The 23,327-nt window shown below is 45.2% G+C and overlaps 1 protein-coding gene across 6 annotated transcripts in view; it reads left to right on the top strand.

Moving 5' to 3' along the window:
• RABGAP1 (RAB GTPase activating protein 1) overlaps window positions 1–23,327 on the top strand; it is a 165,154-nt gene that overhangs the window by 116,673 nt on the left and 25,154 nt on the right. For 4 of the 6 annotated variants that reach the window (XM_040963469.1, XM_040963468.1, XM_040963470.1 and 1 more), the window contains 5 exons: window positions 10,481–10,594; window positions 16,737–16,811; window positions 20,573–20,698; window positions 21,229–21,372; window positions 23,258–23,299. In XM_040963469.1, coding sequence (XP_040819403.1) covers window positions 10,481–10,594; window positions 16,737–16,811; window positions 20,573–20,698; window positions 21,229–21,372; window positions 23,258–23,299 — 501 coding nt within the window. Of the gene's footprint in view, window positions 1–5,617; window positions 5,953–10,480; window positions 10,595–16,736; window positions 16,812–19,834; window positions 20,489–20,572; window positions 20,699–21,228; window positions 21,373–23,257; window positions 23,300–23,327 lie in introns of those variants that run through there. The other 2 variants (XM_040963472.1, XM_040963473.1) reach the window with 2 other exon arrangements.

The following is a 23,327-nucleotide window of genomic DNA, read 5'->3' as shown; positions in this document are numbered from 1 at the left end:
ATTCTTGAGGGCTTCAGAAATTTAGCGTGTGAATTTTCAAAGTGACCTTAATTCAAGGACATTTTATCCCTCATTCTCAGATGATTGTCCTGATCACGGGGAAGGACAGCAGAGTGATAGCTGACCAATGAGAGAAGGTTTCCAGGGTTTGTTGCTGTTGTTAATTTTAAATCCCGTTTCTCTAAAAGCTATCCTTTTTTCAGCTTTAAATATTTTATTCTCTTTGTATTCCTCTTCACTCTCCATCTGTAATGTTCTTTTATGGGGTTCCTAGACTAAGTTCATCTGACACGTTTTAAAAGATAAGAATTCTTACGTGGCCAGCATTGTAGTGTGGTAGGTAAAGCCACCAGCATCCCACATGGACACCAATTTGTGTGCTGGCTGCTCCAGTGGTGGTGCACAACAGCCTGGGAAAGCAGCAGGCCATCGGGGGTGAACCGGCACGTGGAAGGCTGCTCTGTGTCTCACCCTCTGTAGAGAAAACTCTGCCAAACAAGTAGATAATTTTAGAAAATAAGAATTGTCCTTAAAGGTGGAGATGGAGTTTGAATGGAAATAACTTTCAAGAATAGAATTAGTAACCTTTTTTTTTTTTAAGATTTATTTATTTTTATTGGAAAGTCAGATATTATATAGAGAGGAGGAGAGACAGAGAGGAAGATCTTCTGTCTGCTAGTTCACTCCCCAAGTGGCCGCAATAGTCAGAGCTGAGCCTAACTGAAGCCTGGAGCCAGGAGTTTGTTCTGGGTCTCCCACATGGGTGCAAGGTCCCAAGGTTTTGAGCTGTCCTTGACTACCTTCCCAGGCCACGAGCAGGGAGCTGGATGGGAAACAGGACTGCCAGGATATGAACCGGTGCCCATATGGGATCCTGGCCTGTGCAAGGCGAGGACTTTAGCCTGTAGGCCAGCACACTGGTCCCAGAATTAGTAAACTTTTACAATAATTTCTTGTAATCACATTCTGAGTAAAGGTCAATGATATGTTCATTATCTTTAGGAGGTTTTATCAGTGAAAAATTTATCATATTATTGTAGTGCTTAGAGTCTTACTCAACTTATAAAGCTTCTCAGAAATTATTCAATGCTACAATTGGATCATCTTCCTTTAATATTTTGGAATTAAAATGATGCTTTCCACATCCTCATTTGATTGTGTTTCTGTCTTCGGGTTGAATTACTGACTCTAGGTAGTAGTCCTTGCCTGTGCAGAAGCGTTCGTCCCCTCTGACATCATGGCTGTATATCTCACTGTGCTTTTATTTTGGCATTTTGCTCAAATAACATTTTCATTTACTTATTTGGATTTGTATATTATCTTCTATGAAGGTAGTTCAGCTTTTTGTCCCATTTTGTTAACGTGTCTTTTTGAATCTCTATGTATATGTATATATTGAATACAATTCCTTTTCAGATGCAGGTACCACTTGTTTCTTTGTATTTATTTGCTAGTCAGGGACACAGAAAAGACAGAAGTCTTCTACCCACTGGTTCATTCCCTGAATGCCCACAGCAGCCAAGACAGGGGCCAGCTCAGTGCTGGGGCACAGAACTGAATCCCTGCCTCCACTCGAGTAGGAGAGATTCAAGTTCATGAGCCATCTCTGCTGCCTCCCAGGTGTGTATTGGAAGAAGTCAGAGCTTCAAACCAGGTGTTCTAATGCTGGCTTTCCAAGAAGTCTTAGATGACAGCTGTTGTGGTGTAGTGAGCAAAGCCATGGCTTCTGATACCGGCATCCCATATTGGTGACAGTTGGAGTCTCAGCTGCTCCACTTCCAATCCAGCCCCCTGGGAAAGCATTCGAGGCTCACCCAAATGCTGAAGTCTCTGCCATGTGGGAGACCCAGGTTAAGCCCCTGGCTTCAGCCAGTGCAACCCTGGCCATTGTAGTCATTTAGAATGAGCCACCAATGGATGAAAGACACTCGTTGATTCATGCATTCTCATTCATTTATTCTTTTCTTCCCGCACCTCCTGCTGGTAGATGTAAGATATTCATGTGTTTTCTCTAAGTTTTTCATGTAAATTAATATTTTTAAACCATCTAAACCATTGAATTATATACCTCTTCTTTCTTTTAATGATTTTATAAGCAGAGAATTTAAATTTTAATGAACTTTTTTTTTCTCTGTGATGTTAAACAGAAGATACTTTTGAATTATACTGCAGTTTTAGGGTTGAGATAAGACTGTGTAACACCCATTGTTAATTGTTTGAGTTGTTATAAAGTAGACATTGGTTAAAGACAGGTTTCTTACTTTCCTAACAGGTAATAGATTGCTTTAGTTCTCCCTGTCTGTGTTGCTGTTTTGTATTGTGTGTTTTTGGTAACATTAAAATGTATTTAAGAGGAATTCACATTAGCTTAGCCTGAACAAAATCCTTACCACAGAATGATATAGCATATGTTCTTTATCTGTAGACCCTCTGTCCTTGTCATTTCTCTTGATAATTGCAAAGTAATTTTATCTATTTTGCATTTTGTACTAAAAGACAGTACTTTCCATATAATTTCTGTTCTGTTTCTCATGGTAATTATTTTTCTCCTGCATTTTACTCCATTTGTAAGTTATTAATGAAACAATTATTAGAGCATTGTTGGTTTTTGTTTCAGACACTTAGTTGAAATATCTCTTAAAGTATTCAGTTAGTGTTTTATCCTTATCTGATGCCTCATTCATCTGGTTCATGAATTAAACAGTACTCTTAGGGATCCTGATTTAGGTGGGGTTGTTGACTTCATGAACACTGCCATTGTCTTAATGTTTTGAGCAGTCTATAAGGTATAATTACCAAGCACTGCTTGGTACCACTGCAGTTTCTACTGCTGTATGGGTAGTTTTAAACAGAAAATAAGACACACAAATATGGGCTTCCATATGGGCGCTGGTTCATGTCCCGGCTGTCCCACTTCCCATCCAGCTCCCTGCTTGTGGCCTGGGAAAGCAGTCGAGGATGGTCAAAGCCTTGGGACCCTGCACCTGCATGGGAAACCAGGAAAAAGCTCATGGCTCATGGCTCCTGGCTTCGGATCAGCTCAGCTCTGGCCATCTTGGCCACTTGGGGCATGAACCAATAAACAGAAGATCCTCTCCCCTCTGTATCTTTATATAGGTCTGCTTTTTGAATAAAAATATGATTTTTTAAAAAGATATACAAAAACAGAAGTCAGACATACAAAAATGAAAGAATGGAGGATATTCTGGGTACATCACAGGTGTGTGTGTGTGGGTGTGTGTGAGCCGTCTTCAGAGGACAGTCCGAGCTCTCTGGGTCCGTCACAGGTGTGTGTGTGTGTCTGTGAGAGAGAGAGAGAGAGAGAGCGAGAGCGAGAGCGCCGTCTTCAGAGGACAGCCCGAGCTCTCTGGGTCCGTCACAGGTGTGTGTGTGTGTGTGTGTGTGTGTGTGTGTGTGTGTGTGTGTGTGTGTGTGTGTGTGTGTGTGTGTGTGTCTGTGAGAGAGAGAGAGAGAGAGCGAGCGAGCGAGAGCGCTGTCTTCAGAGGACAGTCCCTGCTCTTTTCAGTGCCGGGTCTGTTTCCTTCCCTATCGTTGGTGTCCTCTACATAGCTACCAAACCTGCTGCCAATGACTTTTGTGTATGTATAATTTATGTAAACAGTTAACTCTTACTAAAGCTTTATAAGGTGAATGGCATTAGCCAGAGAAGATAATGGGTTGTCCATGGTTGGCTAGCACTAGACGGAGCTACAGTTTAAGCTTAGATGTCTGATTGTAAACTGCACTTAGTTTTATGTCCTTCATGTAAATATGCATTAAATGTATGTCTGAATAGTTCTGGGGCTCCTTAATCTATAGGGCTTGCATTGCCCCAGGTCTGTTACTATCCTTTTGTCTTTTTCCCCCCCCCATTTAAGTGACACCTTTATTCAGATATAATTTATGTAAAATAAAGTTCAACAAAATTTAAGTGAACAGGTGAGTTTTAACAGATAAAGTAGTATAACTACTATTGAAGTCCTGGACAACATTTCAGTCACCTCACCAAGTCTCTTTATGTCTCAGTTGTTTCAGGCTTGTTTTTTGTTTTGTTTTCAAAAGGCAAAACAACAAAAGTTGAGGTAGGGAAAGATTGAGATCTTCCACTGTGTTATTCCTCAAATGCCCACCACAGGGCAGAGCCAGGAGCAGGGATCTCCTACGGGGTCTCCAAGCACTGGAGCCCTCGCCTGCTGCCGGCAGAGTGCATGAGCAGAGAGCTGGGTTGGCAGTGAAGTCAGAGCCGCACCCCGACGGTGTGCCCGGTGGCGAGGGAGCCCCTCAGCCCGACGGTGTGCCCGGTGGCAAGGGAGCCCCTCAGCCGCACCCCGACGGTGTGCCCGGTGACGAGGGAGCCCCTCAGCCGCAGCCCGACAGTGTGCCCGGTGGCGAGGGAGCCCCTCAGCCCGACAGTGTGCCTGGTGGCGAGGGAGCCCCTCAGCCCGACGGTGTGCCCGGTGACGAGGGAGCCCCTCAGCCCGACAGTGTGCCCGGTGACGAGGGAGCCCCTCAGCCCGACAGTGTGCCTGGTGGCGAGGGAGCCCCTCAGCCCGACGGTGTGCCCGGTGGCGAGGGAGCTCCTCAGCCCGACAGTGTGCCCGGTGACGAGGGAGCCCCTCAGCCCGACGGTGTGCCTGGTGACGAGGGAGCCCCTCAGCCCGACGGTGTGCCTGGTGACGAGGGAGCCCCTCAGCCGCACCCCGACGGTGTGCCCGGTGACGAGGGAGCCCCTCAGCCCGACGGTGTGCCTGGTGACGAGGGAGCCCCTCAGCCGCACCCCGACGGTGTGCCCGGTGGCGAGGGAGCCAGTGAGTCACAGCGCTTGCTTCCCTTCATGCTTCTTCATAGTGATTGTATTTTTGTTTTAATCTCCTTTCCCTGCCAAATGTGTGGAGCCATTTTCTCTAACTTACGATTTTTCTCTCTCTGGGACTTCATATACACCAAGTCACAGAATACTTGGTTTTTTTGTGTCTGGCTTGTTTTGCTTAATCTAATGCTGGTAAGAGAAGTCCATGTTGAGTGTGTCAGTAGTTTTTCCTCTTTCTATTGCTGAGTAATACTAAATTAATGTACCCAAGTTTATCCATTGAAGGATGTTGGTATTGTCTCTAGCTTTCCCCTTTATTATAATTTATTTGCTTATTTTAAGAATTATTTTTATTTGTAAGTCAGATTTTTAAGGAGAGGCAGAGAGACAGATCTTCCATCACTGGTTCACCTCCCAAGTGACCACAGCACCCGGAGCTGAGCCCATCCAAAGCTAGGAGCCAGGAGTTCTTCCGGGTCCCCCACATGGTACGGGAGCCCAGGGACTCGTGCTGTCCTCCACTCTTCTCTCAGTTCATAAGCAGGTAGCTGAATAGGAAGTAGAGCAACCCAGACACGAACCAGCACCCACAGGAGATGCTGGCACTACAGGCAGATGATCATTATGTTACACTAGCACACTTACCCCGAATTATTTATTTTAAAGAGAAGATGAGAGAAAGGAAGAGAAAGAGACATTTCCTCCATCCATTGAGTCACCCCCCAGGTTGCTGTAGGGCTAGGGCCAGGCCCAACCAGGAGATTGATCCGAGTCTCCTGCTTGGTGGCTTGCGGGCCAAGTGCTTGCTTTCCCAAGTCATTAGCAAGAGCTGGACTGGTTTTGGAGCAGCCAAGATACAAACTGGCACCCATGTAGAATGTTGGCATTGTGAGCACAGCTTTTCCTGCGGAGAAGGACTATCAGTCCCTCTGGTTTTGTTATTATGAATGAAGCTTGTCGTGGATGTTGTGGAGGTTCAGGTTAAGCTGCTGCTTGTGGCACCTGCATCCCGTATCAGATTATCGACTCTGCTTTCCTGTAGTGTTCTGATCCAGCTTCTTGCTGATGCGTCCTGGAAGGCAGCAGAAAATGATTCAAGTGCTTGGGCCCCTCAGATTCAGTCTGACACAGCTCTGGATGTTGTGAGTATCACGGGAGTGAACCAGTGGATGAAAGATCTCTTTCCCCTCCTACCCTTACTCTGCCTTTCAAGTAGATGAAAATATATAAACTTAAAAAGAAAAAGAAATGAAGCTAGTGGGAGCAGCATTGTGGTTTAATGGGTAAAGCTGCCAGTTGTGGTGCTGACACCCCATATGAATGTTGGTTTATCTCCTGGCAGCTCCATTTGCTGTACAGCACCTGAGAAATCCACAGAGGATGGCCCAGGTGTTCAGGGTCCTGCATTCTTGTGCGAGACCCAGAAGTTCCTGGCTTTGTTCTGGCCCAGCCCTGTCTGGCAGTAAACCAGCAGACAGGAGATTCTCTCTTCCTCTCCATCACTCCTTGTCCTCCCCTCACCACCTACCTCTGCCTCTGATGTTTCCTTTCATGTAAATAAAACCTTTGAATTCAGGCTGTTATGAACATTCAGCATCAAGGTTTTCATGCTTTTAGATTTTAATTTCTCTGGAGAAAATACTATAAAAATGGGCTCACTGGATTATGTAATAAGTTTGTATTTAATGTTAGGAGTGACTACTACTGTTTCTAAGCATGTGTACCATTTTAAATTTCCACTGCCAGAGTCTGGGAATTCCAGCTATTTCATGTCCTTAGCCAATACTTGGTATCTTTAATTTTAACATTTGATGAGTATGTAGTAGAATCTTATCCTAGTTTCAATTTGTATTTTCCTGATAACTAGTAAAGTTGACATCTTTTCAAGTACTCATTTACCATGTCTGTATCTTATTTTTTCACTCTCCCTGTTTTATCAGTTGTCTCGATTTTAAGGGTTATATATTGTTACTGTAACCTCATTATGGAACTTTTCAAAGATTATTTAAGGCGGAGTTCCAGAGAAGGCCAGAGACAGAAGAAGCAGGGCTCTTCCAGGTCCTAGAGTCACAGTGTTGAGCTGAGTGATCCAAAGCCAGGAGCTGCCTGTGGCTCTCCCGTGGGTTACAGGGGAGGCCGTGGCCTTGGGCCGTCTTCCTGCTGCTCTCCTAGGCATGGTAGCGTGCACCTGGGTCGGAAGTGGAACAGCCTGGACTTGAGCCTGCCCCGCATTTAGGGTGGCAGTGCTGCAGTGGCTGCTTTATGTGCTGTCACCACAGTGCCTGCCCCTTTTAAGTCTTCTCCTGGTTTGTGATTGACCTTTTGTTTTTGTTATTTAAAAAAATTTTTTTTTATTTGAAATGGCCAAAGTGGTCAGAGCTGGGACATTCCAAAGCCAGGGGCTTCGTCTCCTCCATGGGTACGGGGGCCCAAAGCTCGGACTGTCTTCTCTACTTACCCGGGTGTGTTAGCGGAAAGCTGGGCTGGAGGTGGGCAGCAGGGACTGGAACCTGAACCTGTACTGGATGCTGATGCCACAGGTGGCAGCTTTATCCATCATGCCACAGAACCAGGTTTTTCTTGTTGTTCCATGTTTTTTTCTTTAATTGATGTTTAACGGTGGCTTTTGTGAATATTAGGATTTTTTTTTCCATAAATTATCCAGTCTGACTTGTCTTTATGGCTGGTGGCTCTTAGAGACTCCTCAGTTCTAGGGAGCTTGGCAGCTGCCAGTTTAGCTTTTCCTCTGCAGTCCTCTGCCTTAAATATTCTGTCCACTGTTTGGTCGGCATTGTGCTGTAATGGACCAAGCCACTATGCCAGCATCAGGTGGGTGCCAGTTTGTGTTCTGGCTGCTCTGCTTCTCAGCCAACTCTCTGCTAGTGTGCCTGGACAAAGCAGAGGAAGATGGTCCCAATCCTTAGGCCCCTGCACCCACGTGGGAGCCCCGGTGACGCTCCTGCCTCTGGCCTACCCAGCCCCAGCCATGGGGGTGTGAGCCGGCTGGAGGAAGGTCTCTCTCTGCCTCCTTCCTTCTCCTCTCCCTGTAACTGCAAATAACGAATAAGAAATAAATCTCTTTAAAAAATGCCTTTCCCAAAATTCTGCTTGTGTCTTTCCCCTCAGCTTATAGCAGGTATCTGTTCCTGATTGTTTCTGCTTCCTCTCTGTGTCCTGTCACCTGGGAAGTGCTGCCAGGCAACAGGCTGCTGCACTCTTGACTTTCATCTCAGGATTCTTTTTATTTTGATCACAAATTATCATACCATGTAGCTGTCTTAAATAATTTTTTAGATGTATTTTTATTGGAAAGGCAGGTGTAAAGATAAAGAGACAGACAGAAAGATCTTCCATTCACTAGTTCACTTCCCAAATTTCTGCCCAGTCAGAGCCAAGCCAGTCTGAAGCCAGGAGCTTTTTCTGGGTCTCCCACACGGGTGCAGGGTCCTAAAGCCTTGCCCTGTTCTCTACTGCTTTCCCAGGCTACAAAAGGGAGCTGGATGAGAAGTGAAGCATCGTGGGCATGAACCTTTGCTTATATAGGACCCTGACACTTAAAGGGGGATGATTAGACAATTATGTCAGTAAAGATTTTGAAATGCAATGTGGCAGTATCTTTGAAGATTATAAATAGCTAACTGGTTAAAAAACAGTAGAGAACCTGCTGCAGTAGCGTGGTGGCTGAAGTCCTCGCCTTGCATGCCCCGGGATCCCATATGGCTACCAGTTCTGATCCTGACTGCCCTAATCCTTGCATGTGGCCTGGGAAAGCAGTTGAGGACGGCCCAAAGCCTTGGGATCCTGCACCCACGTGGGAGACCTGGAAGAGGCACCTGGTTCCTGGCTTAGGATAGGCTCAGCTCTGGCTGTTGTAGCCGTTTGGGGAGTGAACAAGCAAATGGAAGGTCTTTCTGTCTCTCCTCCTGTCTGTATATGTGCCTTTCCAATAAAAATAAATAAATCTTAAAAAGAAAAAAAAAAAAAAACAGTACAGAGGCTGGCCCTGTGGCATGTTAGGTAAGCCTCTACCTCAGGCACCAGCAGCCCAGATGGGCACCAGTTCATGTCCCAGCTGTTTTCGCTTCTGGTCCAGGTCCTGCTAATAGCCTGGGAAAGCAGTGAAGATGGCTCACGACCTTGGGCCCCTGTGTGTGGGTGTGAGACCCAGAAAAAGCTCCTGGCTCCTAGCTTCATATCAGCTCAGTTCTTGCCATTGTGGTTGTTTGAGGGAGTGAACCAACAGGTGGATGATTCTCTCTCGTTTCTCTCTGTCTCTCGCTCTCGCTCTCTCTCTCTCTCTCACTCTCACTCTCTCTCTCTCACTTGACCTTTCAAATAAAAATAAATCTTGAAGAAAGAGTACAGACTTTTTCAGTCACTCAGATCTCACAACCGTAAAATATTTGTAGTTCTGGTATCATCATTTCCTGAAAGACTGTGGAAAAATTACTGGGCAACAGAAGATTCTCACTTTATTTTTCATCTTAAAACAGGTGATTTGAGGTTCTGGGTGTGTGTGCTAATATATGGTCTCACCAATGAGGATCTTAACTGTGTTGCTGCCTGAGTTTTCTGAACTGTGAATGCAGTGTGTCTTTGCAGTAGAAGGTCATGTTGATGTGCTGTAAGTGTTTAATGGATAAACTTTGAGAAAGGGAAGTTTCAGAAATAATTTTGTGTTTGATATGTTTCATGAAGGATTGCTGATGTTGTTGATATGTATGCAATTTTAGTTAACTCATTGCCAATGAGAGTTTGGTTTTTCTTCACTGGTAAAAGTGAGGCTCTTTTCCAATTCTCTGAATTCCTTGGCATCTGGTGATCTTGTTTCATACTGAATTGATTGCTGTGTGCGTTCTTAGGCCACTTGCCCCTAGGACAAACCTCAGTCAGTGACCTTTCTTTTCCATTTGAGAACTCACTTGGGCTTCATGCCAAAGCATCCATTAAAGCCCCAGCTTTTGTTCCCAGGGTTTTTGTGGTGGTGTTGAGGGCAGTGTGTTTGTTTGTAAATCAGAGGGACGGACACACACACACACACCCCACCCCCTCAGAGAGAGAAGGAGATCTGTCTGCCATCCCCTGGTTCACTTTCCAAATTGGTGCAGCTGCCATGGCTGGCCTGAGGTTCCGTCAGAACAGCCACAGGATGACAGTGGCCCAAGCACTTTCCCAGACACACCACTAGCAAAGAGCTGGATCAGAAATGGAGCATCCAGGACATGGAGAGGTGCCCATGTGGAATGCTGGCATCAGAGGCTGCAGCCCAGCTTGCTGTGCCTCAGCACCAGCCCCTGTACCCAGGTTTCAAGGCAATAATGTCTTGTACTCTGCTTTTGAGACTAGGTTGAATATTTTTTTGTCCAAACTCCACTTTGAATAGCACATTTCCCTCTTGTAATAGGAGGGAAAGGTCACCAGCTGCACTTTGCTGCAGCATGAAGTGTTCAGCGAGGTGCACGTGCGGACAGCTCCTTTCCTCTTTTTCCATGCCTTGCATTTGCCTTGGCCCACGTGGTACGTCCCCAGACTGTCAGCAGCTTTGGGTATGCACATGTGTCTGAATGTCCTTACAGAATTTAAAACCTTAAAGGGGAAGGCCTCACACCAACCTGAACCAGGCTTCACCTGCCAGCCAAGTAAAGCCTCTCTCCCTTGGTGTTCCCACAGGAGTCCCCTCAGGACAGCGCTATCACTCGAGATATCAATCGGACATTCCCAGCACATGACTACTTCAAGGACACCGGGGGAGATGGGCAGGATTCCTTATATAAAATATGCAAGGTAGGATATGGTTTTTGTTTATTTGTTAAATACTGGGTTTTGAGTGGTGGTTCTAGTTTCTGATTCTCTGATACTGTGTGAAAGATAACTACAAAGTATAATTCTGTATTTGATGTTCAATGGTACAGAAAAGGAGAGAAAAGACTTTATAAAATGAAACCTGACGGTACAGTTTTTGACCTATTAAGGAGTGAGAACTAATTAAAAATAAAAGGGTGGGTATTTTGGTTTTTCTTCTTTAATCAGGATTTTCAGGTGAAAGTCTCAAGGTTCTATATTTAGACTTTGAAGAACTGGTTTCATGTTGACACCTTCCGAACTCTGTAACATTGCAAACTCCTCTTCCGTGTTCATAGTATCTAAGTGATAAACTTGGCACTGCAGGTGCCATCCAACCGTGGGAATGTAGCAGTGCAGCATAGTAAGTGGTGGTAAATAGTGATTTCTGACAAGAGCTGCACACCTGAAAACAGTAAAGGGAAGAGTTAAATTTCAGTGAACATTTAAAAATAGATTTTAGTTGGCCTGAGCTACAAGGAGTTAAAGGAGAAGTTTTTCCATTTTCACCTGTCCTCAGAACTGCTCTATAGTCTTTTCATCCAGAATTAATCAGGTACACGTGGAGTATCTCCATGTGCAAAGTCTAAGTCATGCATGAAACATGCTCTTGAAGAACTTGCATATCCTAATCAAGAAGTCAGATTAGAATATTTATTTGTTTTTATTGGAAAGGCAGATTTTAGAGAAGGAGATACAGAAAGATCTTCTGTCTGCTGGTTCATTCCCAAAGTGCCTACAATGGCCAGAGCTGAACCGGTCAGAAGCCAGGAGCTTCTTGCAGGTCTCCTACACAGGTCCAGCAACCCAAGGCCTTGGGCTGTACTCCAATGCTTTCCCAGGCCACAAACAGGGAGCTGGATGGGAAGTGGGGCTGTTGGGACACAAATCAGTGCCCATATGGAATCCTGGTGCATGCAAAGCAAGGACTTCAGCCATTAGGCTACTGTCCTGAGCCCAAGAAGGCAGAATTTGTGGCTTGAGGGCAGCATGTCAGCCCCAGGGATGGGTTCTTCAGGGATAAAGTGGATGATGTAAACCATAATGGCAAGTATTTAGAAAAGAATTTCCCAGATTTAATGTTTCATTTTCCCACTGGACACAAAGATACAGTTTCTGTTGTCATCTCTGATATCCTATGTCAGTCACTTCACAGTTATGCCTCCCATTCAAGCAGTCACTCTAGCTATCTAGCGTGAATTTAGCCCTGTTCATCGTCCCTTATCCTTTATCTCGTAGTCCTAACTCCACTGAACACTGCTAGCTCTTGTCTCATGAAGATCTTCCTGGCAGCTCTCTGTTCTTGACTTTCTACCGCATTGGTTATACTCTGATCTCCCCCATAACTTCACCAGCTCTGTTATGGATTTTCGACTCTTTAGCAGACCTTCCCCGGAGCTCAGTGTGTGATTCCTCTAGCCCTTCGTCTCCCTCGTGGATACCTCCCTCAGCTGTCACCACTGCACAGATGACCCCAAATCTGCTTTAACCCAGGGTCTGCATTTCCAGTTGTCAATTAGTCTCAGTGTCTAGTCTGTTACATGTATCAAACAAATGGCTGTAAAACTAGGGTTCAGGTAAACATGTTTTAATTTTCAATCTAGGAAAACCAAGAGTATCGTGAATTTATATATCTCCTCTGATTCAGTGTCTCAGACATCATGACCATAAATTCTGTTCTGTGCATTTCTGGGAAGTAACATCATTGTCCATCTATACTATCCAACAGCTACTCCAAATTCCTATTTCCTTAGATGTTTTTATGTGATTGATTAGAATTAGAACCCAACAAGGTCTATATTACATTTCGTTGCTTCCTTTAACTAAAAACAGCCTTCCTATTTTCATCCATGATGTTGTCTTGCTGAGAATATAATTATTTCTGTCAGTTTTCTTTGGGCTAAGATTATTTTTCTTTTCTTTTCTTTTCTTTTTTTTTTTTTTTAAGATTTATGTACTTTTATTTGAAAGGCAAATTTAGAGAGAAGGAGAGAACCAAAGAAGGGCAAGGTGTCCCAGCAGGGGGGCCCTCCACATTCCCCACCAGCTTTACCTCCTCCCTCCCTGGTTCCTATAAGTGCTGCATCCGGTCTGGCATGGCCTGCCTTACCTCAGTGTTTGCTAGTGGGTGCTTTAGCCTGGCCTGACCCGGCCCACCCCCAATTCCAGCTGGTGAGGGTTACAGTCTAGCCCAACCTAGCGTGTACCCTATCCCAGCTGTAATGTGTACTGGTATATGTTGCGACCTAACCTGGCCCTACCTACACTGTTCTGGTGCTTGGATCTGTCAGTGGCCGGTGTGAACTGGTTCAGCCTGGTCCGCGCCTGACGTGAGCCAAATGTATGCCAGTGGGTACTTTTCCCTGGCCTGGTCTGGGCTTTTCCTTTTTCTGTTTCTTGTGCTTATCTGCAGGGACTGTGCCCTGCCAGAGGAGTTGCCCAGGCTCCTCCAACAGATCCTCTCCCATTGCCAGATTTAACACATGTTGGTGGGTCCATGAGTCAGCCCTACTCAGTCCACCTCCTGTCCTAGCAGGAACAGTGGCCTTTCATGACTGGTCTTCAACCCATTCTGGTTCTTTTTGTTGGATGTTTCAACCCAGCCCAGGCTTGTCCATACTCAAACACAGCTCACATATGGCTCAGTAGGGGTAGAGACCTAGCCTACTCCATTCTACATCTACCCTGGTCCTCCAGAGCACCCCAGAACACAGCCACCACTCAAACTCCCGCACTCCTCAGTGGGAACCTCAACCCAGCTAGGGTGTTTCCTTAGCTCCCTAACCGGACCTGTTCCCAGCCATAGATCACGTGCATGCCAGTGGTTGCTATGACTCAGCTTGGCATAGCCTCTCACCTGTCTTGACCTTTGTGTTAGATGTTGTGGCCTAGCGTCCCTGGCCCATGTAGACCAGTAGGTGTAAGAGTCTAGCTTGGCATGACCTGTGTTCCATCCTGATTTCTGTTTTTGCTTGTAAGCTAAGGTTTGCTCGGCCCTGCCCAGTCTACCCCGTTCCATTACTGACCCACACATTAGCCGGTCATTGGAGCTACTTTGCCCAGCTTGTCCATCCCCCAGGCCTGGACCATGTGTTCACCAGTGGGAGCTATGAACCCACCAGGAGAGTTTCCCAAGTTCCTCCACTTGAGCCACTCCCAGACCCAGTTCTCATTCATGCCAGTGGGTGTTAGGCCAGTGTCCGGCATAGTTTGATTCCATTTGAGTTGGTGAACGTTGCAGCCCGGCCCATTCCACAACCTATTTAGGATGCATATTCAGTGCTGCTGCCTTGACCGGCCCAGACTGTTGCCAGTTCCTTTACCCATGAGTGTTGGCAGACTCCTTGGTCACACCTAGCTTAGTCCATCACCACCCCAACTCTTGAGCTAACCAGTGGGACTAGTATTTCGACAGGGTTTGGCCCAAACATCCCCCACAGAATCTACCCTCAGAAATGGTTTTCTTGTGTGCTGGTTAATATCATGGCCCTGCCTAATGTGACCCGTCTCCTGTTCCATCATTCTGTCAGGTACTAGGATCTGGTCCTGCTAGACAAGCCCCCCAGCCTTAGCTTTTGCATGGACTGGTGTACAGTGATCAGCATTTTTCCCTTATAACAAGTTCTGTTTAGAACTCAAAGGAGGCTGGTATATCTATCTGACCCATGAAGACCATCTGGTCCCTCTCCTCCAAACTACCATGTCTCAATACCCTCGCTTACCTTCAAAGGGAAAGTTACTCTGCCATTGGGAGTCTTCAGGATTGATTTGCAACTCAGAAGCACAGTGGGCTGATCATGGAGGTACCTTGGCAGCAATTCATAGCCCCAAAACCTCAGAGCTTGCTGCCAGGCGGCCAACAGGCAGAGCCTGGTGCAAAATGGCATACTGGTCACACAGGGACAGCTCGCCGCATGTTTGTGGTGGTTGGAATCAGGGCTCTGAGCTTGGGAGTCAAACCTGACCTGGAGCCTGCCAGCAGCTAACAGGCTGCTGGAAGTTTTAACTCCCAGACCCCAACATCACCCCCCCCCCGATCTCATCTACTGCACGATGTTGGCAGTGGGTGGTGCCCGGGCCCATCCTGTTCTCCATATTTCCCCTCTCAGTGTACTCACCAGGAAGGGAGCAGCCTCTGCAGTTCAGGCAGGCCTGGATACAGCTCACTGCAGGTTCGCAGTGGCTGGAATCAGGGACTGAGCATGGGAGTTGGACCTGGCCTGGAACCTGCCAGCCACCAAACCACTTTCTTAAAACTGTATTGGCATGTATAAATCCTAGTGTTTAAGTCTTAATAACCTTAGGATTAGCATCTAATTCTATTAACTATTTCTTAAAGATTTATTTATTTTTATTAGGAAGATTTACAGAGAGGAGAGACAAGGAGGAAGATCTTCCATTGGTTCATTCCCCAAGTGGCCACAGTGGCCAGAGCTGAGCTAATCAGAAACCAGGAGCCAGGAGCTTCTTCTGGACCTCCTACATGGGTGCAGATTGCCAAGGCTTTGGGCCGTCCTCTACTGTTTTCCTAGGCTACAAGCAGGGAGCTGGATGGGAAGTGGAGTGATGGGGCCATGAATCAACACCCATATGGCATCCCAGCAGATACAAGGCAATGATTCAGCCACTAGGTCATTGCACCCAACACAAAGTTTTTTAATTTGATAGGTGCATCATTTTACGAGAAACGCATCTTTGAGAATGTTCATTAGATAAACTGTTGTGATTGGAAGGTGTAACAAGATTATTTTGAATTCTCCTTAAAGTTATGAAAGCATGATTATAGGCATTTTTTTAAAGCCAAATATAAAATCCATTTGTATGTTGTTGATTATCAAGCGATAAGCACCGGCATCATGCTTCATAAGCAAATTTTCCATTCAATCAACTCTGAATTGCTTTCTCAGAATATAGGAACCTTTTATACACAAAATACATGAGAATAAAAGGAGTTTGCCCAGATACACATTTGTCACTGAAGGGAATAGTGTCTTCAAGCTACCAGAATTTCCTTTTTTTCCCATTGTTGCAAGGTAAATGTAATTACTAATCAGAAAACCAGCTCTGGGATCCAGTTTGGTGGCCTAGTGGCTAAAGTCTTCGCCTTGCATGTGCCAGGATCTCATATGGACGCCAGTTCTAATCCCCGTGGCCCTGCTTCCCCGCTTCACACTCAGCTCCCTGCTTGTGGCCTGGGAACTCAGTTGAGGACAGCCTAAAACCTTGGGACCCTACACCCACATGGGAGACTCAGAAGAGGATCTGGGCTCCTGGCTTCAGATCAGCACAGCTCCAACCATTGCCATCACTTGGGGAGTGAATCATCGGATGGAAGATCTTCCTCTCTGTCTTTCCTCCTCTCTGTAAATCTGACTTTGCAATTAAAATAAAATAAATCTTAAAAAAAAAAAAAAAGAACTGCTCTGAAAGACAACTACAGAGCTGGAGAGTAAGGCATGAGGAATGTTATGTGTTAGTTTTCTATTTAAGATAACATTCAGAGGAGACGGGTAGTATTCATCTGTTGCCAAGAAAAATAAAAATAAGAGTTCAGAAGATCCCACAAATGGTTTCAGAGTTATCCTTATCAGAAATGTTATTACTGGCCTTGCGGGAAGAATTGTGTCTTGGTCTCTGCCAGAAGACTTTTTCCCAGCAGAAAGATGAGTAACATTCATGGTGTTAGTGAGTGCTGGCTGTGTGTGAGGGGCTGGCAGGATTGAACGGTGCCTCACCCCATTCCTTGGGACGCTCACAGCCCAGCAGAGCTGATGCATGTAAGATGCAAGGTGGTAAGTTCTCCAAGAACCATGCGTGTGTGTCAGCTACCACAGAGGCACAGGGAAAGAGAGATGAATTCTGGAAGGCATAGAGTATGTTTTGGCCACAAGATGTGGCATGGTGACAATTCTGTTTCTTTGTAAAGAGGCACTGGGATAGGGGAGGGCATTGCACATTATTCTAGAACATTGGCATATGCATAGCATCACGCAGGCTTGTTTGCTGGAGGCCCCACTGGGCAGCCATGGCCCGTTAGTGGCTGGTTACCCTCATTTTTCTGTAACTGTGCCATCTTTTCCCCCAGGCCTACTCTGTGTATGATGAAGAGATTGGCTACTGCCAGGGCCAGTCGTTCCTTGCTGCTGTGCTGCTCCTGCATGTGAGTAACCCAGTCTCTGCCTACACGAGCCTCAGGCTTGAGCACTGATTCGTTTGGATTTGACCAGATTCTGGGAGGACTTGTAGTTCCTGTATCTGGAAACGTTTCCCCTGTGTCATTGTGGGAGGCTGGTGTCCAAAAGCGGTGTGAAGAATGGCTTCCGTACTACTAGTAGGAGCACTGAGTGGATTGGGATGGACCCCTGGGGACATTTATCTCCTCTAAAGTAGCCACTGTGATTAATATTTGGGGATTTATATATTGTCGGGTAGAGAAGGTGGCTTTCTCTAAAGCTATTTTATTCTTTCATCCATATTTCACTCATTCAGCAAAGACCTTGACCCTCCAACTTTTGGACTTTTCTTTCAAATCCACAGGGAAGTTAAAAATACAAAATGAGGGCCTGGCATGGTAGCCTAGTGACTAAAGTCCTCACTTTGTGCAAGAGAGCTCCCATATGGGCCCATGTTATAATCCCAGCAGCCCCGCTTCCCATCCAGTTCCCTGCTTGTGGCCTGGGAAAGCAGTCAAAGACAGCCCAAAGCTTTGGGACCCTGCACCCGTGTGGGAGACCTGGAAAAGGATCTGGGCTCCTGGCTTCAGATCAGCACAGCTCCGACCATTGCCATCACTTGGGGAGTGATTAATCAGGATGGCAGATTTACTTTTGTCTCTCTTTCCTCATCTCTGTCATACTACCTATCGGTATCTCTGACTTTGAATTTAAAATAAATATTTTTATTATATTTTAATATTTTAATTAAAAGAAAGATTACTTTTATAGTATTCTTCTTTTTACATTTAATAATTTCTTATATTTAATTCTCTGTGCTGCTTTTAATTGCAATTAAACATTTTCTTTTTTTTTCTTTTCTTTCTTTATTTTCTTTACTTTTCTTTTATTTATTTTCATTTTATGTTCTTTCTTTTTTTTTCTTTTACTTTTATTCTTTCAGTATTTTATTTTTTTTTTCGGAAAGTAAGATATAATAGAGTAGAGGACAGAGAGGAAAAATCTTCCATTGTTGGTTCAATCACCAAGTGAGTGATCGGCTGGTGCTTGAACTAATCAAAAGCATTAAGGAAATCTACAGGTCTACACAAGGGTGCTGGGGTCCCAAGGCTTTGCACTGTCCTTGAATTACTTTACAAAGGCCACAAGGGGAGCTGGATGGAAGTGAATAACTGTTATGGGTTGGGGAATTGGCAACAGTATTGGGATCAAGGCTAAAGGAAAGGAGAGTATTCAGAGTAGGGACAATGCATCGGGCCCCACATTTTCTTTCTTACTGAAAATAAAAAAAGGGTCTTGAATGATTTTTGAAGAAAAGTAGGCAAACCCTAGATGCTGCTTGTTAATAATTTTGGGCATGTTTCTATAAGGCAAGGAGAAATTATGTGACTTGAATGTCATACAACTGTAAACATCCAAGGAAATCCGCATTGGTGAAGGGATTGTCTGATACAGTGTACTTTTAAGATCAGCTGGTTGGTCTGTCCATTCCACAAACAGGAACCAGGGAGGAGTCAAACATTATATGTGGTTATTTCATTTTTCTAATCTAGACAGTTTTCTACCCATTTTTGCTGCTGTCAGATTTGAAAACTTCAGAGAAACTGTTGTAACACAATCCCACATGCTGTGTGTTAGACCCTTTCAAGTAATGGCAGTTAAAATAGCACACCTCTTCTCCAGGCTGTGCCGGGGGTCAGGGGCAGCGTAGTGCCAGTGCTCATGGTGCAGAGCCAGCGAATTCCACCTGCTTTGAACCAGCTTAGGACCTGGTGAGCTTCCGAGAGTTCGTAGGAAAATGAACCAAAAGACACTGTGTATTTTCCAAGAACTTTCTGGAGACAACGGTTATAGCATTACTAATTTCACTAATGGAATGATGGTGTGAGTTTGGTGTAGGCTCGTTTACAGTACAGGCTCTCAGGAGGAGGCAGCGTGAAGGTCCACTCGAAACACTGAGAAGGGAGCATTCTCTTCTGTGCTTTTCTGTGCCGTTCAACTTTTTTTCTGCATATGTTATGAAAATAATACTTTGGAAAGCAGAAGAGTTAAAAGAATACAACATTACCAGAAAAATGGAACAGAAAAATGTATAGAAGTTCTGGAAAGGGAAGGCAGTCAGTGGGGAGAAAGGCTGACAGGAGGCCGGCGTGCCTGCAGCACAGTGAGTGCCAGGTCAAGGCGGGAAGCAGGAGAGAAGATGGCGCAGAGGGGGAGGCCATGGTGGCATGGGGGCGTGGGGGCTGTGGGGGCCGTGGGGGCTGTGAGGGTGTGGGGGGCGTGGGGGCATGGGGGTGTGGGAGGGCATGGGGCATGGGGGCCGTGGGCCCGTGGGCCTGAAGCAGAGGCCGTGGGGGCCGCGTCCCGGAGACTGGGTGCCGTCTGTCTTAGCAGTGAAAAGCTCGTCCAAGGTATTGGCCGTGTTGTATTGACTGCAGTACGAGTAAACAAACACTAGTTTGTATTTTCTTCACTGTGAATCTAGCTTAGTGATTAGTCGTGTAAACAATGTGAGCATAATCTGCTCATAGCGAGCTCAGGCTTTAAACTGGTTTGAGGATTGTTTTTATCAGACTGCATGTATCAAAATCTTGCAGGCCTGCCTGATTTCTCTTTTTTTATCTTCAATCCAAGGACATATTTCCCAATCTAAGCAGGTGAACTCCTTGAAAACAGGGTTTCCAGTCGAATCCTCCTTGTCTTGATGAGCACTGGGCTGCTCCCCCCAGTTTTGACACAAGTGCAGGTTTCGGTGTGGGAAGAACTGGGCAGTTGAGCGTCAGAAACGCTGCTGCAGGCTGGGGCACACGCTGCCGGCAGGTGGAAAAGTGCTGTTGCTTTCCAGGACAAACTCCAGGCTCGGGCCTTCTGACTCCTAGCCCTTACCGATGCTGTTGTGCAGCTCTTGTCCCTTGCTGAATCTGCTTTGCTGTTCAGCGCTGCTTCACTCAGCAATTTCTGAATTAGCCCAACTCCATCTTCTCATTCCACAGAAAGGGAAGGGAAGTCTGCTTCCCTTTCTCAACTGTTTTGAAGGTTTGCTGTTATAGTTACCAAAGCCTTAAATTACATTTTTGTACCTTTTTCCCCTAGGCCTCTTGTCAGTTTCCCAGGAAAATACTTGTTACAAAACTATAAAAGCTGTAGATATAGATGAATGGGTGCTATTTATTAGTAAAATTAGTTTTCATAGTGCTTTTAGCATTACTGAGTTACTGTAGTACTTTTAGTATCAATGCAAACCTCAGAATTTGTGAGAATCTTGTATAACAAGCTTTGATTTAAATATTAAGAAATAAACAATTAGGTAGCAGTGCTTAACAGAGATCTCATGATTTAGAAAAGATGAAACACAGTTCTCAACCTGATCCTGCCCAGCTCTGGTCTTGTCAGTTGACTCTGCGGGGCCTGTTCCTGACTCCCTAAGACAGTTCCAGGTCTTCCTGCTCCTGTGTTCACAGCCTTTTTCCCTAGTTTGCATCTCGTTTATTATACACCAGTCACCAATCATGACTAATCATTATACCCTATTTGTACGGAGACTCCCTAAGAACAGGAAAGTACTGCCATGGGGTGAGCGTCTTTTCAGTGTCTCTTGGCTGAGGGAATGAATGTTGTAAAACACAACCTGGACCTGATTTTCCGCATTCCACTTGCTTTCCTGGTAAGACAATAGAAGGGCAAGTTTCATGTCCAGTGACTCCCTTCCTGCCCTTGCCCTCCCCCAAGCATTGCCTGTCTTTTGCAGATGCCTGAAGAACAGGCATTCAGTGTTCTGGTCAAGATCATGTTCGACTATGGACTCAGGGAACTTTTCAAGCAAAATTTTGAAGATTTGCATTGCAAATTTTACCAGTTGGAGCGCCTCATGCAGGTAAATATATAAGTAAATAAAAAGCCAGCTTGCACTGGACAGCAGGAGTGCAGCAGGGGTGGGGCAGGGTGACTAGACTGGCGAAACTGTGCCACGATTTAAGGACAGTTTATACTTTGATCACTTCTGTGGAATGGTAACACCAAGCTTTAAAGTGTGTGAACTTGGTAGCTGTGAACCCGAGTCTCGGGCCTGCGAGTGTTGAGATTGTCAAAAAGTGTTTACTAAGGCTCTGCAGCTGGTGACGAAGGCCAAACAGACTTGGCTAAAACGTTCATAATTTGGAAGGGAAAATTGCCTGTCACAGTTTTAGGGATTCCTCTTTCTTCAGAGATAGTGTGTGGTTTGAAAAAGGGATCTGAATACCAGCTTAAAACAAGATGCTCAATGTTCTTTGGAGCACTTTAGAGACTTTTAGACAACACAGTATGTGACTTTTTAGATTTTCTCCATGGCAGATTTATAAGCCTCTTGAGTGGGAGTTGGACCAGCCTTGTCTGTGCCCAGCACTAATTAGCTTTCTGTTTCAGGAGTACATTCCTGACCTGTACAACCACTTCCTGGACATCAGCCTCGAAGCACACATGTACGCCTCGCAGTGGTTTCTGACGCTCTTCACTGCCAAGTTCCCTCTCTACATGGTGTTCCACATCATCGACCTGCTCTTGTGTGAGGTGAGTGCCTGCAGCCAGGGCGCTGTGGCTCCTGTGGGCTCTGTCTGTCCTGTTACTGTGTTGCAGTGTGATCAGTTTAGGCCTAAGTAACTCTTCTTGAGTTAAAGCTGCTGATCCCATTTGTGGTTTTGTTTTTTTTGTTTTCTAAAGATTTATTTATTTACTTGAAAATCAACGGAATGAGGAAGAGACAGATAGCAGGTGGCCTCATCAGCCAGAGCTGGGCCCAGCCCACGTCTGGAGGCAGGGGCTTCACATGGTGTGGGAGCCCGAGGAAGTGAGCCTTTCTCTGTGGCTCTCCCGGGACACAGACAAGCAGCCATAAAGGATGCTGACACCGCAGGCAGTGGCTTCACTGCTGGTCCCCATCCCATTTGCTAAAGGTGCTCTCTGCTAAGGAAAATGCGTTAAGCACAAAGAATCCCAAAACAAATCACGAAATAAAACATAAGTTCTTTGCTTTATCTCTCATGTAGAAGAAGTCTGAGTAGCCTCGCTTTTCTAATGGCGGGTTCTGGTCTATGGGTGAGCCGTCATCTCTACATTCAGGGCACAGAGGGAGTGTGTCCTTCCTGTTTCAGACAGACTTCCTGGAAGGTGCACTCAGCATTTCTTTTCTTGGTCAGAATTTACACCACCATACTGGTTACAATGGAGATTATTTTTTAAGCTGGTTAGGAATTTGCTAAATACTGTGAATTTATTATTAAAGAGAAAATAGTGGAATAAGTGACAGTCTTTTTTGGACGTAATTTTGAGTTTTAGTGTATGTAGTTAAGGGAAAAAATTGTAAAAGAAAAAAAAACTTAGTGTATTATGGAATGAATAAATAAGCCAAAAGAATTTTAAAACATGTTTATTAGGTAGTGTTTTTTGTGTATTCTTGCACCCATTTTTATGATAAAATATGTATCTGGAATTTTTTATATAATATATAGTATACATTGTGGCTATATGAGTGTATATTTTAAAGTATAATTTAACTATTTGCATTGTTATCATCTTCATTTCATCCACATGAACATCTGTAAACTCAGACATCTGTATTATGCTGCTTTCTGATTAATTAGCCCATGTTTGAGCATGTAAAAATCAATAAAGGATTTGCATTGGCCACCTAGCTTGAAATTTTTTTAAAGACTTATTTATTTGAAAAAGTTGTAGACAGCGGAAGAGGCAGAGAAGGGGAGAGCTCTTCCATCCCCTGGTATACTTCCCCCAAATGGCTGCAGGGGCCAGGCTGAGGCCAGACGCCAGAAGCTTCTCCCATGTGGGAGCAGACACAATGACCTGGGCCGTGTTCTGCTGCTTTCCCCAGGCATCAGCTGGGAGCAGGATGGGAAGTGGAGCAGCCGAGACTTGAACAGTGCACTTAGGGGATGCTGGCGGCATAGGCAGCGACCTTATCCTCTCTACTTGAAACAGTCCAGGAAACATTGTGAGAAGCGAAATCATCACATACACCGCTGTTCCTTCTTGCTTGTGCACAGCTCATATTTGGACATGCCATAACTTACATGACTGACCTAACATTTAAACTGTCTGCTTTTCCACTTTTTAAAAGTAGTGAAGTGGTTATCAGGAACTTGGTGGCTTGCTGAGTAATTTGTATGTACTTTGAAGATAATTATCTTAAACAAACAAACAAACCTACCAGCCTCTAGGGGAACATTAGTATAGGAGTAGGTGGTAGTAGTAGCCCAGAGGCTCAGAGTAGATTCACCTGCTCAACAGCTGTTCAGGCCTCTTTGTCCTTTGCCCCAGCTTGCTTGGAGGAAGGAAAGCAGGCAGGGAACGCGGGTCTGAAAGGCTTCTCGGCAGTTATTTCCTGAACCTCCCCAAGTTCTGTTTCTACTCTGAAAATTTTCTTGTCTTTCTCTTTCAGGGAATCAGTGTTATTTTTAATGTCGCCCTCGGATTGTTAAAGGTATGCATAGATTTGTAAGCTGAGTTTT

Source organism: Ochotona curzoniae, unplaced genomic scaffold, assembly GCF_017591425.1.
Source record: "Ochotona curzoniae isolate NIBS_2020 unplaced genomic scaffold, NIBS_Ocur_1.0 scaffold_3208, whole genome shotgun sequence".
Classification (NCBI taxonomy): domain Eukaryota; kingdom Metazoa; phylum Chordata; class Mammalia; order Lagomorpha; family Ochotonidae; genus Ochotona; species Ochotona curzoniae.
Note: the sequence above shows the minus strand (reverse complement) of the source record. Positions and strands in the feature narration are given on the sequence as shown.